A 15,130-nucleotide genomic window follows, 5' to 3' on the forward strand; every position below is an offset into this window, starting at 1 on the left:
AAAGTAAGGGAGTTAAGGGGGGGTCAAAAGAGGGTACCATTGTCATTGTCCATGGCAGTGTTTCCCAACTCCAGTCAATGAGTACCCCCAACAGTACACATTTTTGTTGTTGTCCCTCACAAACTCACCTGATTCAACTCATTGAGCGCTTGATGATTAATTGACAAGTTGAGTCATGTGTGCTTGTCCAGGGCTACAACAAAAAAGTACTTGAGGATTGGAGAAACACATGTGAGAGTATTCATATGTATATTTGAGTTTAGTTCCAGGAGTTAGATTATGAGTTAGTCTACAGTCATGTGTAGGGATCGATTGAAGGTCAATGTAAAATTCAAATCTCCTTACCATTATATAAACTCAGCAAAAAAAGAAAAGTCCTCTCACTGTCAACTGCATTTATTTTCAGCAAACTTAACATGTGTAAAAACTTGTATGAACATAACAAGATTCAACAACTGAGACATAAACTGTTCCACAGACATGTGACTAACAGAAATGGAACAAAGGGGGGGTCAAAATCAAAAGTAACAGTCAGTATCTGGTGTGGCCACCAGCTGCATTAAGTACTACAGTGCATCTCCTCCTCACAGACTGCACCAGATTTGCCAGTTCTTGCTGTGAGATGTTACCCCACTCTTCCACCAAGGCACCTGCAAGTTCTCAGACATTTCTGGGTGGAATGGCCCTAGCCCTCACCCTCCGATCCAACAAGTCTCAGACGTGCTCAATGGGATTGAGATCTGGGCTCTTCGCTGGCCATGGCAGAACACTGACTTTCCTGTCTTGCAGGAAATCACGCACAGAACGAGCAGTATGGCAGGTGGCATTGTCATGCTGGAGGGTCATGTCAGGATGAGCCTGCAGGAAGGGTACCACATGAGGGAGGAGGATGTCTTCCCTGTAACGCACAGCGTTGAGATTGCCTGCAATGACAACAAGCGGACCGAGTTTTGAAATAAGTGGAATTAGAGTATGATAGCTCAGGAGATGGAGAAAACACCTGTCACCGGATTACATCTTCAAACTAAGGGCAACCATGGCATCCGTGACAGAGGGAGAAGTGTCCATCCATGTATACGGGTAAGAGTCTAGCTAGCTACATTTTCAGATATTACACGTTTTTTAATTTAGTCAGAAAGTTGTTTTCATTTCAAGTTAGTGTACTGTTAGCTAGCAAGCTAACGTTAGCTGGCTGGCTCGCTAGCCAACGTTACGTTTATGATCTGTGTAGTAATATTATTCATATCTCAGAGCCATTTGCTTTGCTAGTTATAACCTAATGTTAGCTGTCTAACATTGAACCTGGTTGGTTAGCTACCTACAGATTCATGCAGGATAGTCACGTCATGAGTTGGGATTATGGTTCATTGTTAAGATAGCTAGCTACATGTCTTAACAAAAGACTCCACTACGCAAGTATCCATTTCAATAAAACACCATTTTAAATGTTATTACATAGGACCGAATCGAGCCCATCATTCACATATTGGGGAAAAAACACTTGTGGTATGTTGTTTTCCTGACCTTTTTCCAACAGGAAAGGTGGAAGGCTTGATGTCAGAGTAAAGAACAGCTTGCTTACTGTCTGTTGACCCCAGAGTTCAGAGTATATTTTACATTTGCTTTGGAAGAGTGAGGTGCGTGCTCTATCTGGGAGTATTGCACATACCTTAAAATGTTCTCTTGAGTTTAGCAAACTTAAAGAACACAACGAATCTCCTCAGGTGAATCTTAAGTATTCTTGGTAACATGCGCAGAACTAAAGAATACTGGTATGGTCGACATTCTGAGGTCATGTGTATGCTTTGACACTTTGGAGCACCATCATAGATTGTGACTTTAAACTGTGCTGAATACAGCTGGGAAAAACTCATAGCTCGCATGCCAAGACCAGTGCTCTACGGGCTGTGAGGGAACGGCACCTCAGTACCTCAGGCTCTGTACACCCAAACCAGCTTTGTTCGATACTTGATGCCAGGTGAGCTTTGTTTAATGCACCCTAAAACAGTCTCTCGCCATTTATCATAATTTCCTTTCTTTGTTGAAATTCATCTGATCTTTGAGAACATTTGAATCCTAAGCAACTTCCCTACAAATTTCTTGAAGTACAATAGCCCAATAAAGCTACTATAGTAGGTCAAAGCTGTGTGCTGGAAAACCTTGGTAGAGCATGGGTGAAATAGGCATTGTGGGGCTCATGTGAATTTCCTTTCTTTTCTCACTTAACATTTTTTTTTGTTTCTAATTAAAACAGGAATATGTGGTGACACACACACGCAGAATAATGAGCAATCCATTAGGGAGTTGTTTTGCCTGGCAAACTGGTTGTCATAATGTATGATTTGAATCCCAATGTCTGGTTCAGATGCACCCTAAAAAGTCTCTCGCCCCCATTCATCACCTCTGACAGATCAACAGCAGCCATTTACTGCTCTCTGTGAATTTCCTTTCTTTTCTCTTAAATTTTTTTGTTTTTTAAAACAGGAATATGTGGTCACGCAGAATAATGAGCAATCCATTAGGGAGCAGCAATGTCCAGTTCAAAGGAGCAAAAGCAACAAGAAAAAAGAGGTAGTATTAATACATAACTACATAGATGGAAACAAATAACTAAATGAAGAAATCATCTGGGATTATTACAGTTTGCGGCGGCGAACACATGAAAGCCAGGATTGTGATAGTGATGGGGGGGTGAAGCTGATTGTTCTGGGTTCCAGCTGGTTAGCCGTGCTCTTTCGCTTTTATGCAAAAAGAGAGAAAGCAAGAGAGCGAGTGAGTAAGGGTAAAAAGAGGAAGAGAGAAAGAAAGGCTGTCAGCCTTCTCTCTGGTTCTGCTGCTGTGGAGGGAGTGGAGAAGCAAAGAAACATAGAGCGTGGCTCCATCTCCGCTGCCATCCACCCCTTTTCCTTGAGTTAACCCTCTCGACATTCCCGACCACCCCACCCCCCCTCCCAGCACCTCGGAGTAGCCACGTGCCCCATCATCAGAAGACCCCATCTCGATTCCACTCGTCTCCCCTTACTCCCACAAAGACAAGCCACATGGTGCAAAAGGAGAAGGGGTTAAACATGTTGCCGTGCCAACTCATCGCTAATGTCTGGAATATCAGAAGAGAACGACGAACAGAATAGCTAACAAGTGTGTGAATTCAGAGTAAGTCACAAATGAGTCAAAGGAGAGCTCTATTTTTAGCATGTGGACTCAAGATTGAAGTCCAATCAAAACATTACTCCTCAACATTCAACTATATTTTGCAAAGCTGGTGTCCCAACTTCTTAACTCAATTACTTTAATTATTAAGTTACTTACTTATGCTACTTTTCAACGCTAACCACTAACTTTGGTGCCAGTAGTCATTATGCTTGGCTCCTCTGTTAGCAGTGGATGAACACAACAGAGGCTAACGTTACACACAGATCATGTGTGACTAATTAAAGTGGCTGACTTGAAAGCAGGGTTAGGCCTGTCAGTGCAAGGGGCAGCCTGACACTAATGATTAAATTAAATGTATTGATTTGAAGAATGTGCTGGGATTAAAACACTCCAATGCGAGGCATCACGGGCTAAACTGCTGGTAATCTGTTGTGAGACTCGGCGTTAGGTGGACACCAATAGGAATGATTAAAGCATTATGTCAACACCGATAATGTTCATAATGGCACTAAAGTCTGGTGTACTGTGGGTATTTGAAAAATGGCCTCCAGTCCATTGTGGTATACTGTATGCTCAATGCATACCTTGCATACATTGCCTGCTATATCTTGTTGTTGTGTTAATATACTGTAAGTGTATATCTCCACTACATGACCAAAAGTATGTGGGCACCTGCTCGTCAAACATCACATTCCAAAATCATGGGCATTAATATGGAGTTTGTCCCCCTTTTACTGCTATAACAGCCTCCACTCTTCTGGGGAAGGCTTTCCACCAGATGTTGCAACATTGCTGCAGGGAGTTGCTTCCATTCAGCCAGAAGAGCATAAGTGAGGTTGGGCACTGATTTTGGGTGATTAGGCCTGGCTCGCAGTCGGCATTAACAATTCACCCCAAAGGCGTTCAATGGGGTTGAGGTCAGGGCTCTGTGCAGGCAAGTCCAGTTCTTCCACACCGATCTCGACAAACCATTTCTGTATGGACCTCGCTTTTTGTACAGGGCATTGTCATGCTGAAACAGTAAAGGTCCTTCCCCAAACTGTTGCCACAAAGTTGGAAGCACAGAATCGCCTAGAATGTGCCTAGAATCACTGGCACTAAGTGAAAAACAGCCTCAGACCATTATTCCTCCTCCACCAAACTTGTGTTGCAACCGAGGGCAGATTATTTTTAGGGCGCTATGCGTTTCAACACTCGCCGGTCCCGTTTTGTGAGCTTGTGTGGCCTACCACCTCGCGGCTGAGCCGTTGTTGCTCCTAGATGTTTCACTTCACAATAGCATCACTTACAGTTGACCGGGGCAGCTTTAGCAGGGAAGAAATTTGACAAACTGACTTGATAGATGAAAGTCACAGAGCTCTTCAGTTAGGCCATTCTAATGCCAGTGTTTGTCTATGGAGATTGCATGGCTGTATGCTCAATTTTATATACCTGTTAGCAACAAGTGTAGCTGAAATAGCCGAATCCACTAATTTGAAGGGGTGTCCACATACTTTTATATATATAGTGTATATCAACAACACAAATGTGGTTTGGGCAAAAAAAAACAGACAGAATTGGAGGTGGCGAGAAACTGAATACTGATCCATTTTTTGGAGTGAAAAACAGCATTAGGGCTTGACGACATCAGCTGTGTCCAACAAGGAACATGGCCCTGCTTTAGCGCAGTGGTGCTGGTCCTCGACACAAGCGTGGTCATGTGAGGACTCAACAGCGGCCCGCCATGCCCCAGGAGGTTGTCCCCCATGACGACACAACAACGGCGCCCGCTCGCAGCATCCAGCTCACTGTGGGGGAGCCCAGGATTGGACGCGCAGCAGTGATGTCCAATGGGGTGAGTTTCAGGGAAAACAAAGGCACTAGTAGTAGAAAGCAATTCCACTCAAGAAAACAAACTGAATATGTCTTTCAATGTTGATTTTGTTCTTTCAATTCCTTTAGTTTGGCATAGCCTTTCTCAGGTAATCAGTGGAGACTCCTGAGGGGAGTTTGGCTCATAATAGTGACTGGAACGGAGCAAATTGAATGGCATCAAACATATTGCTTGATGTATTTGATACCATTCCACTGATTCCACTCCAGCCATTATCACGTGCCTGTCCTCCCAATTAAGGTGCCACAAACCTCCTATGCAGGTAATGCCTTTTTTGGAAGGTACAAACACAAGGAAAGACAAAATTGGGCAAGAAAATGCAGTGACCATGGAGAGACCTCTGAGGCAACAAACACTTAAACAAAACGTGGGAATAAGATTCACAGTGGCTAGGAACAGGGACAAAAACAGCCACAAAGAAGAAAAAGAATGGAGGAGCGCCATGCACGTCTCAAAACACAGCAGTATCCTATTCCTGCTCATTTATACTTGAATATAGTAGCTATAGGGGTTTCAAAATGAGCTCATTTATTTGTTTTAACAGCCACACAAGGCAGAGAATTTGATAAATATTTGTACTTCATCCATTTCATTTCCGGGATGTATATGTTTCATTTCCATGATGATCTTGAATTAGATTGTAAAAACTAAAGTCCATCTTCTTCATACAGCCTCTCTACAACCAAACAAACTGCCTTTCTATGAAAATAAAGGCTTTCTTTAAATCTTATTCACAGATTCACATAGCGAGCTATAGTATTAAAAAAACATACCTCAATACAGCTATTTTGTTAATAATATCGTATCAGAAGGCCCCAAGTTATCTCACAAATCAAGTGATCTTACTTATGTTTAAAATAATATGAAATAATAAAACAGATAACTTTACTTTCAAGATGTCTAATTCATTTTCCTGAGTCAGATCAAAGTGGACAATGGACTTTTTTTTTCTCCACTCAACTCCATTTGAGGGGTGGACAGTCGCCTAAAGTGGTGTTGAATATACATTGCTTATTTTCGTGTTATCGCAAATAGCCTAAGGTCAGTTCGGCACCATCGAGGAAACGGGTGATGGGGGACAAAAGACTGCACAAACACACACGGCCATATCCATAGAGTCCTGGCAATCTCTGCATTGAAATGAAGCTGACTTTAAACACAAAAGGGGGGGGGAATAAACTGCAATTCAGAGCAGAGCAAAAAAATAAAGATGAGATAAACAAAAGTTTTATGGCTGCAATGGGTTATTATTTTCTTCCATCTTTCTCCCTCTCCATATCTCAGTTGTGTTGTTTCTCCCTGGTTTCATTGAGATGAGCTTCTGGCTTCTTCTTAAGTGGCGGCAATCAATTCTGATTAGCAGGCCTGGCTACTTTTTGAGAGGAGCCCATCAAAGTTTTATTAAGGAGTGAGAGAGGGAAAGGGTAGGTGGGTGAGGTGAATTTGGCTCTTCACACAGACTCCACTCCCACCACACACATGCACACACGATACACACACACACATGGAAAAGGGATTTGTGGCGCCCAACCATCTTCTTGCCCTTTAGCTGGCTCCATGCTGTTTTCGTCATCTCACTTTTAAACGTTGCCGGAGAGAGACACCTTTTAATGATAAGGAGAGCGGCAGAGAGATTAGAGGGTGACCTTTTTGGCTCAGCGGCTGTGGACCTGTTAATGACGAGGTCAGTGCTTTGAAAACACAGAGGATATGGAGGTGACGTCCTCATTAAGAGATTGGGAGCTGGTGGTGGTAAAGGTAAGGTAAAGGTGTCCTTTGGTAATGCACAGGCTACTTTCAGACAGGTACCGTCCGGGGCCAAGCGGAATCCTTACACACGTGGTCTCTGGTCTTCAAAAGGACTGGCGTCCACCCACTACACAGGTTTCAAGTGTCTGCCTCTTCACTCTGAGTGCCAGTGCAAAAGTGTGTGTGTGTGTGTGTATTTGAAGGAGCATGAAAACATGTGTGTGTGCTCACTTTGTGTGCAGAGGACCACGCTGGGGAGGAGCCCTCATCCACACCCGGCTCCAACCGCTCCCTTGAAGTGGGGTCACATTAATTTCAGATGCGATGGAGAAACATGCTACCGCTGAGCTTTTCCGCAACTAGGATGTCAATGTCAAAGCTCTCTCCTCTATCTCCCTCCTTTTTTCCCCAATATGGATTTCAGTTGGAGCGGCCCAATATGATATTCAGGGAGGCTGGTAGAAGAGCCAAGATATAATTAAGAAGTGCAGCTGCAGTGAAATGCCCGAATGTTCTCTGGAAAAGATCACAAGAGATCAAGGCGCCCCGTCGGAAGAAGAGATGCCCTTGACAGCCAGCTGTGGGCTTGGTATTTGGTGCCCCAGCGAAACAGAAAAACACGAGGCACGATTTATGTATGCCAGGGGGATCCTGAGGACCTGGCTGTGTGGCTGTGTATATGTGTGTGAAAGAGAGTGTGGGTGAGTGAGGAAGAGTTTGTGGTGGTAGGATGGGAGGGAGGGACAGAACGTTGTATCCATCAAAGACAGATGGGAGCCCTTCTGATGTGGCTGCTTCTCTGTGTGTGTGTGGTGTGTGTGTGTGTGTGTGTATGTGTGTGTGTATGTGTGTGCGTGCTCACGCCTCATCTCTGAAGAAGGAGGACAGAAGGAGGACAGAAGGAGGACTTGAGGACTTACTGCAAAAGTGTGCGACCATTAGGGCTATACTTTATGCTTGTGTGTGTGTGGGCATATTTAGTATTTTCCAACCAGTGGAAAGTACTAATAACATCTGTAAGTCTGAAGTGGACCAAAATATTATTGTAGAGTTGATGTGAAAGTATGTGTATGTCCGTCTGTGTAGAACTAGTAGGCCAATCTATTTTTAAGGTGTGTGTATGTATAAGTTTGTGTCCGTGTGTATGCCAGCCTCTGTGTGTGTGTGTGTGTGTGTGTGTGTGTGTGTGTGTGTGTGTGTGTGTGTGTGTGTGTGTGTGTGTGTGTGTGTGTGTGTGGTACTCACGTCGGACGTCTCTGAAGTAGATGGTCTGTCTGTTGGGGTTGAGGAGCTGGATGACAGAATCGTCGTTGTTCTTCACCCTGCAGCTGATGACGGCCACGTCACCCTCCATCACCTCCACATTGTCTGTCACCAGGTTCTGACTCTGGACTGGAAGGCACAGACAGACACACAGTAGTCATTACAACTGCCAGGCTGTGTGCAGTATAGTTTTTCACACCACTGAGCTGAACCGAGCCAAGCCAAGCTGTACTCAGCCTGGTTACACATCCACCATAGTTGCAGTAACTGTGCTGAAATGGTATGAAAATATCATATCTGAGCGAGCACAATTTGGTTTGCAAACATGTGATCCCAAGTATGGAATGAATTCCGGTGGTACTACCATTTGCCAATACTTGTAAGAGATCAATGCCAACATGATATGTATCCCAAGTTATAATTCAAAATAAGCCCTTCAGTCCATAACAACCGCAAGGAAGAGTGGGGATATTTTTTTTTTTTACCAACTGGGGAAATTGTGTTGGGACCCACAAGGTCAAATGCTACTTGTAGAGGGTTTAGGGTTACGGTTAGAATTAGTGTTATAATTAAGTTTAGGGTTAGGAGCTAGGGTTAGTTTTAGGGTTAAGGTTAGGAACCAAGGTTAGGTTTTATGGTTAAGGTTAGGGTAAGAGTACAGGTTAGTTTTAAGGGTTAGGGAAAATAGGATTTCGAATCGGACTGAATTGTGTGTCCCCACAAGGTTAGCTGTACAGGACTGTGTGTGTGTGTGAATGTGTGCTTTATGAGCGAGCTGGTAAAGGTTGCTCCTGATGCCTGACCTTGTGGGTGACGGCAGACCCTATCACGGGGCAATGGAAGACTTCATACATGGATTTTAGCTACTTCATTAAAGTCAGGAGAGAGATTTTAGATTTTCTCCAAGATTAATCTCTTGCCTCCTTGATGCGTATCTTAAATAAAAAAATATTATACAGTTGAAGTTTGCGTACACTTAGGTTGGAGTCATTAAAACTAATTTTTCAACCACTCCACAAATTTCTTGTTGACAAACTAATTTTGGCAAGTCGGTTAGGACACCTTCTTTGTGCATGACACAAGTTCTTTTTCCAACAATTGTTTACAGACAGATTATTTCACTTATAATTCACTGTATCACAATTCCAGTGGGTCAGAAGTTTACATACACTATGTTGACTGTGTCTTTAAACAGCTTGGAAAATTCCAGAAAATGATGTCATGGCTTTAAAAGCTTCTGATAGGCTAATTGACATAATTTGAGTCAATTGGAGGTGTACCTGTGGATGTATTCCAAGGCCTACCTTCAAACTTAGTGCCTCTTGCTTGACATCATGGGAAAATCAAAAGAATTCATCCTTGGGAGCAATTTCCAAACGCCTGAAGATACCATGTTCATCTGTACAAACAACAGTACGCAGGTATAAACACCATGGGACCAAGCAGCCATCATACCGCTCAGGAAGGAGATGCGTTCTGTCTCCTACAGATTAACGTACTTTGGTGCGAAAAGTGCAAATCAATTCCAGAACAACAGCAAAGGACCGTGTGAAGATACTGGAGGAAACGGGTACAAAAGCATCTATATCCACAGTAAAATTTGTCCTATATCGACATAACCTGAAAAGCCGCTCAGCAAGGAAGAAGCCACTGCTCCAAAACTGACATAAAAAAAGCCAGACTACGGTTTGCAACCGCACATGGGGACAAAGATCGTACATTTTGGAGAAATGTTCTCTGGTCTGATGAAACAAAAATAGAACTCTTTGGCCATAATGACCATTGTTATGTTTGGGGAAAAAAAGGGGAACGCTTGCAAGCTGAAGAACCCAACCAAAGAAATAAAAGCTTAAATAAAGAATCATCTCTACTATTATTCTGACATTTCACATTCTTAAAATGAAGTGGTGACCCTAACCGACCTAAGACAGGGACTTTTGACTAGGATTAAATGTCAGGAATTGTGAAAAACAGTTTAAATGTATTTGGCTAAGGTATATGTAAACCTCCGACTTCAACTGTATATGTATTGTTCCCTAGCCGAGTAGTTAATAGGAGGAGCATGATTGGACTGTGACATGCGCGGTGGGGCAACCTGCAAATGTCCATGCCTCAGTTGACATGCACCTCTAAACATCCCTGTCATTTAAAGAGGATGGGGAAGAACGCAATCGCCTCCTCAAATGTCGACAGATAAGGACAGACAGCTTAACAAACAGGATTTAAAATAAGCCTTCCTAACAATACCTCGATACCCCAAACAGCCCTGAAAACAAATGAACCATATGAGAACAAGCCACACTCCCCAATTGTAAGAAGTGAATTCAGCCTACTTTTCAATAAGGAGGGCCGTTATTGGATATATGCTAATATGCTATGCTAAAATACTTGGCCAATATGCTAATATACTTGGCTCGAATTATATGCTAATATGCTAGGCTCATAAATGCTAACATGTTAGGCGCATATGATATGCTAATAGGTTTATACGATATGCTAATATGCTAAACTAGTACAGTGGGTATCGCCATGGTGATGCGGCTAAATGTAGTCTCTTCTATGTTGGGCTAGGAGTTTAAAACCTGGGTAGTGTTCATTTGGTTAATTGTTCTTCCACTGGTAAACAAACACTAAAACACAAATTGTAAGGGGGAATACTTACGAGGGAACGCGCTCATTAACGACAACATCAAACGTGCAAAGATGTCATCCAGAAAATGTCAATCTTATCGAGTCACTACCAACAGCTACATTAGTATAATCTGGTATAATGTTGATAAAATCATAGTACCAATGGCTCTTATTATGGTTCCTTATTTAGGAAATGTAATTAGATCAAATGAAATAAGTAAATCAAATGAGAATATCAGCAGGTGGTTACCAAACAAAAAGAGATGACACTGCAACACAAATAGTTATGATAAAACTAAATATCTCATGTCAGAAACTCCATTCAAAAACTACAACTCAGAAAACCATGTCACATGCCTTAAGTGCCCAGATTTTTTGATCAATCATTCTCAAAATATCAAATAGTCTCAATCTGCACGTGCCTTGGCAACTCCTCTAACTATCCTTGTGTGCATCTCCTAACACACATGTTTGGCACAACAACGAACCAATCTAGTAGAGAGAGTTGGATAAATCACATAGCCTTGTCTACAGCTGGGACCGAGCTACAGCTCAACATACAGTACCAGTCAAAAGTTTGGACACACCTACTCATTCGAGGGTTTTTCTTTACTTTTACTATTTTCTACATTGTAGAATAATAGTGAAGACATCAAAACTATGAAATAACACACATGGAATAATGTAGTAACCTACTTTTTTAAAACATATTTTAGATTCTTCAAAGTTGCCACCCTTTGCCTTGATGACAGCTTGCATACTCTTGGCATTCTCTCAACAAGCTTCATGAGGAATGCTTTTCCAACAGCCTTGAAGGACTCCCAAAATATGCTGAGCATTTGGCTGCTTTTCCTTCACTCTGTGGTCAAACTCATCCCAAACCATCTCAATTGGGTTGGGTTGAGGCTGGGTGATTGTGGAGGCCAGGTCATCTGATGCAGCACTCCGTCACTCTCCTTCTTGGTCCAATAGCCCTTACACAGCCTGGAGGTGTATTGGGTCATTGTCCTGTTGCAAAACCAATGATAGTCCCACTAAATTCAATAAGATGGGATGGCTTATAACTGCAGAATGCTGTGGCAGCCATGCTGGTTAAGTTTGCCTTGAAATCACAGACAGTATCACCAGCAAAGCACCATAACACCTCATCGTGGTGGGAACCACACATTCCGTTCACCTACTCTGCATCTCACAAAGACACGGTGGTTGTAACCAAAAATCTCAAATTTGGACAGATTGCCACCGGTCTAATGTCCATTGCTTGGCCCAAGCAAGTCTCTTCATCATATTGGTGTCCATTAGTAGTGGTTTCTTTGCAGCAATTCTACAATGAAGGCCTGATTCACACAGTCTCCTCTAAACAGTTGCTGTTGAGATGAGTCTGTTATTTGAACTCTGTCAGGTGCAATCTGAGGTGCAGTTAATTGCCGATTTCTGAAGCTGGTAACTCTAATGTACTGGCTCCAAGATGGCATAGCAGTCAGACGTCTTTTGTCCTCATCTTGTTGTGTCCCGTATATATATTAAAAAAAATATATATAAAAAGGTATGCGAAGAAAGTTTTTTATATATATTTTTTATTTTCCATAAACTCATCTTCAAAACACTGTCCTACAACCCGCCTCACCAATTTATATTATATATATACTGCGATTGATTTTCACTTTTCGCACCACAGTACGTTCATCAGTCACCAAGATGGCATAGCAGTCAGACATCTATATATATATATTTACAACTTTCTTTGTTTATATATATATTTTATTTTCCATAAACTCATCTTCAAAACACTGTCCTACAACCCACCTCACCAATTTATATTTAAAAAAAATAAAGTATTATTTACCTCAAATCTGTAATCCTCCATAGAAGCTAACCAGAAGCTAGCCAGAAGCTAATCCAGAAGCTAGCCTGAAGCTAACCAGAAGCTAATCAGAAGCTAGTTAGCTTCTTTACTGGCAAATCGTTAGTATTCAGCTAACCACGGTTTGTGGTCATCAGCTATCCTTTAGCTCGAAAATCTATCGGCAGTTTTGTACGGCGCGGTGCGGCTCGAACCGGAACATACCGGACCTATTTTTTTCCGGATTTCAACAGCTAACTCTGGACATTTATACCTGGATCTCGCAGCTAGCTAGCTGCTATCCGTGTGACTATCGGCTTACATAGATTCCGGAGCAAACATCAATTATTCCGGAGCTAGCCAGCTGAAGAGTTCCATCAGTCACTCCTGGGCTACAATCACCTATCCGGACCTGTTTTACTGCTAACGCGGAGCCCCACCGGGCCTTCACAACTGGACGACCGACGTTATCTACCCGAGGGAGTTATCCGGCTGGCTCCTCCGTCGCGACGTTACCTGAAAGCCCTGCGGTCAGCTAATCGTTAGCTGTCTTAGCGGCTGCTCTCTGAATAGACCTATCGGACTATTTTATTTATTTTTTTCCCTTGGGCCTCTATAACTATATCTATTGTTTTTTTTGCCGTCATTTGATTGATCCCCTCTACCACATGGAACCCCACTAATCCTACCGACGGAAATGCAAGAGGTGGCTAAAAACAGACCTCCATCCTATGCTAGCTTGCTACCGATGGCCCGGCTAGCTGTCTGAATCGCCGTGACCCCAACCAACCTCACTACTCACTGGATCCTTTGGATCACTCGACTAAGCATGCCTCTCCTTAATGTCAATATGCCTTGTCCATTGCTGTTCTGGTTAGTGTTTATTGGCTTATTTCACCACAGAGCCTCTAGTGTTGCTCACTATACCTTATCCAACCTATTAGTTCCACCAACCACACATGCAATGACATCTCCTGGTTTCAATGATGTTTCTAGAGACAATATCTCTGTCATCATCACTCAATACCTAGGTTTACCTCCACTGTATTCACATCCTACCATACCTTTGTCTGTACATTATACCTTGAAGCTATTTTATCGAATCCTGGCTTAGGAAGACCACCAAAAATTCTGAAATTCTCATCCCAAACTACAACATTTTCAGACGAGATAGACCTGCCAAAGGGGGCGGTGTTGCAATCTACTGCAAAGATAGCCTGCAGAGTTCTGTCCTACTATCCAGGTCTGCACCCAAACAATTTGAACTTCTACTTTTAAAAATCCACCTCTCTAAAAACAAGTCTCTCACCGTTGCCGCCTGCTATAGACCACCCTCTGCCCCCAGCTGTGCTCTGGACACCATATGTGAACTGATTGCCCCCCATCTATCTTCAGAGCTCGTGCTGCTAGGCGACCTAAACTGGAACATGCTTAACACCCCAGCCATCCTACAATCTAAGCTTGATGCCCTCAATCTCACACAAATGATCAATGAACCTACCAGGTACCTCCCCAAAGCCTTAAACAAGGGCACCCTCATAGATATCATCCTAACCAACTTGCCCTCTAAATACACCTCTGCTGTCTTCAACCAAGATCTCAGCGATCACTGCCTCATTGTCTGCATCCGTAATGGGTCAGCGGTCAAACGACCTCCACTCATCACTGTCAAACGCTCCCTGAAACACTTCAGCGAGCAGGCCTTTCTAATCGACCTGGCCGGGGTATCCTGGAAGGATACTGATCTCATCCCGTCAGTAGAGGATGCCAGGTAATTTTTTTTAAATGCCTTCCTAACCATCTTAAATAAGCATGACCCATTCAAGAAATTTAGAACCAGGAACAGATATAGCCCTTGGTTCTCCCCAGACCTGACTGCCCTTAACCAACACAAAAACATCATATGTCGTTCTGCATTAGCATCGAACAGCCCCCGTGATATGCAGCTGTTCAGGGAAGCTAGAAACAATTATACACAGGCAGTTAGAAAAGCCAAGGCTAGCTTTTTAAAGCAGAAATTCGCTTCCTGCAACACTAACTCAAAAAAGTTCCCGGGACACTGTAAAGTCCATGGAGAATAAGAACACCTCCTCTCAGCTGCCCACTGCACTGAAGATAGGAAACACTATAATTGAGAATTTCAATAAGCATTTTTCTACGGCTGGCCATGCTTTCCACCTGGCTACTCCTACCCCGGTCAACAGCACTGCACCCCGCACAGCAACTCGCCCAAGCCTTCCCCATTTCTCCTTCTCCCAAATCCAGTCAGCTGATGTTCTGAAAGAGCTGCAAAATATGGACCCCTACAAATCAGCCGGGCTAGACAATCTGGACCCTTTCTTTCTAAAAATGATCTGCTGAAATGGTCTATTACTAGCCTGTTCAACCTCTCTTTCGTGAGATTCCCAAAGATTGGAAAGCAGCTGCGGTCATCCCCCTCTTCAAAGGGGGGGGGACACTCTTGACCCAAACTGCTACAGACCTATATCTATCCTACCCTGCCTTTCTAAGGTCTTTAAAAGCCAAGTCAACAAACAGATTACCGACCATTTCGAATCTCACCATACCTTCTCTGCTATGCAACCTGGTTTCAGAGCTGGTCATGGGTGCACCTCAAC

The 15,130-nt window shown here is 43.1% G+C and overlaps 1 protein-coding gene across 8 annotated transcripts in view; it reads right to left on the minus strand.

Moving 5' to 3' along the window:
* LOC118389976 (cell adhesion molecule 1-like) overlaps window positions 1-15,130 on the minus strand; it is a 486,522-nt gene that overhangs the window by 102,533 nt on the left and 368,859 nt on the right. For all 8 annotated transcript variants that reach the window (XM_052529799.1, XM_035780043.2, XM_035780042.2 and 5 more), the window contains exon 3: window positions 8,021-8,167. In XM_052529799.1, coding sequence (XP_052385759.1) covers window positions 8,021-8,167 — 147 coding nt within the window. The remainder of the gene's footprint in view (window positions 1-8,020; window positions 8,168-15,130) is intronic.

The sequence above is a fragment of the Oncorhynchus keta genome, chromosome 11 (genome assembly GCF_023373465.1).
Source record: "Oncorhynchus keta strain PuntledgeMale-10-30-2019 chromosome 11, Oket_V2, whole genome shotgun sequence".
NCBI classification, from domain to species: domain Eukaryota; kingdom Metazoa; phylum Chordata; class Actinopteri; order Salmoniformes; family Salmonidae; genus Oncorhynchus; species Oncorhynchus keta.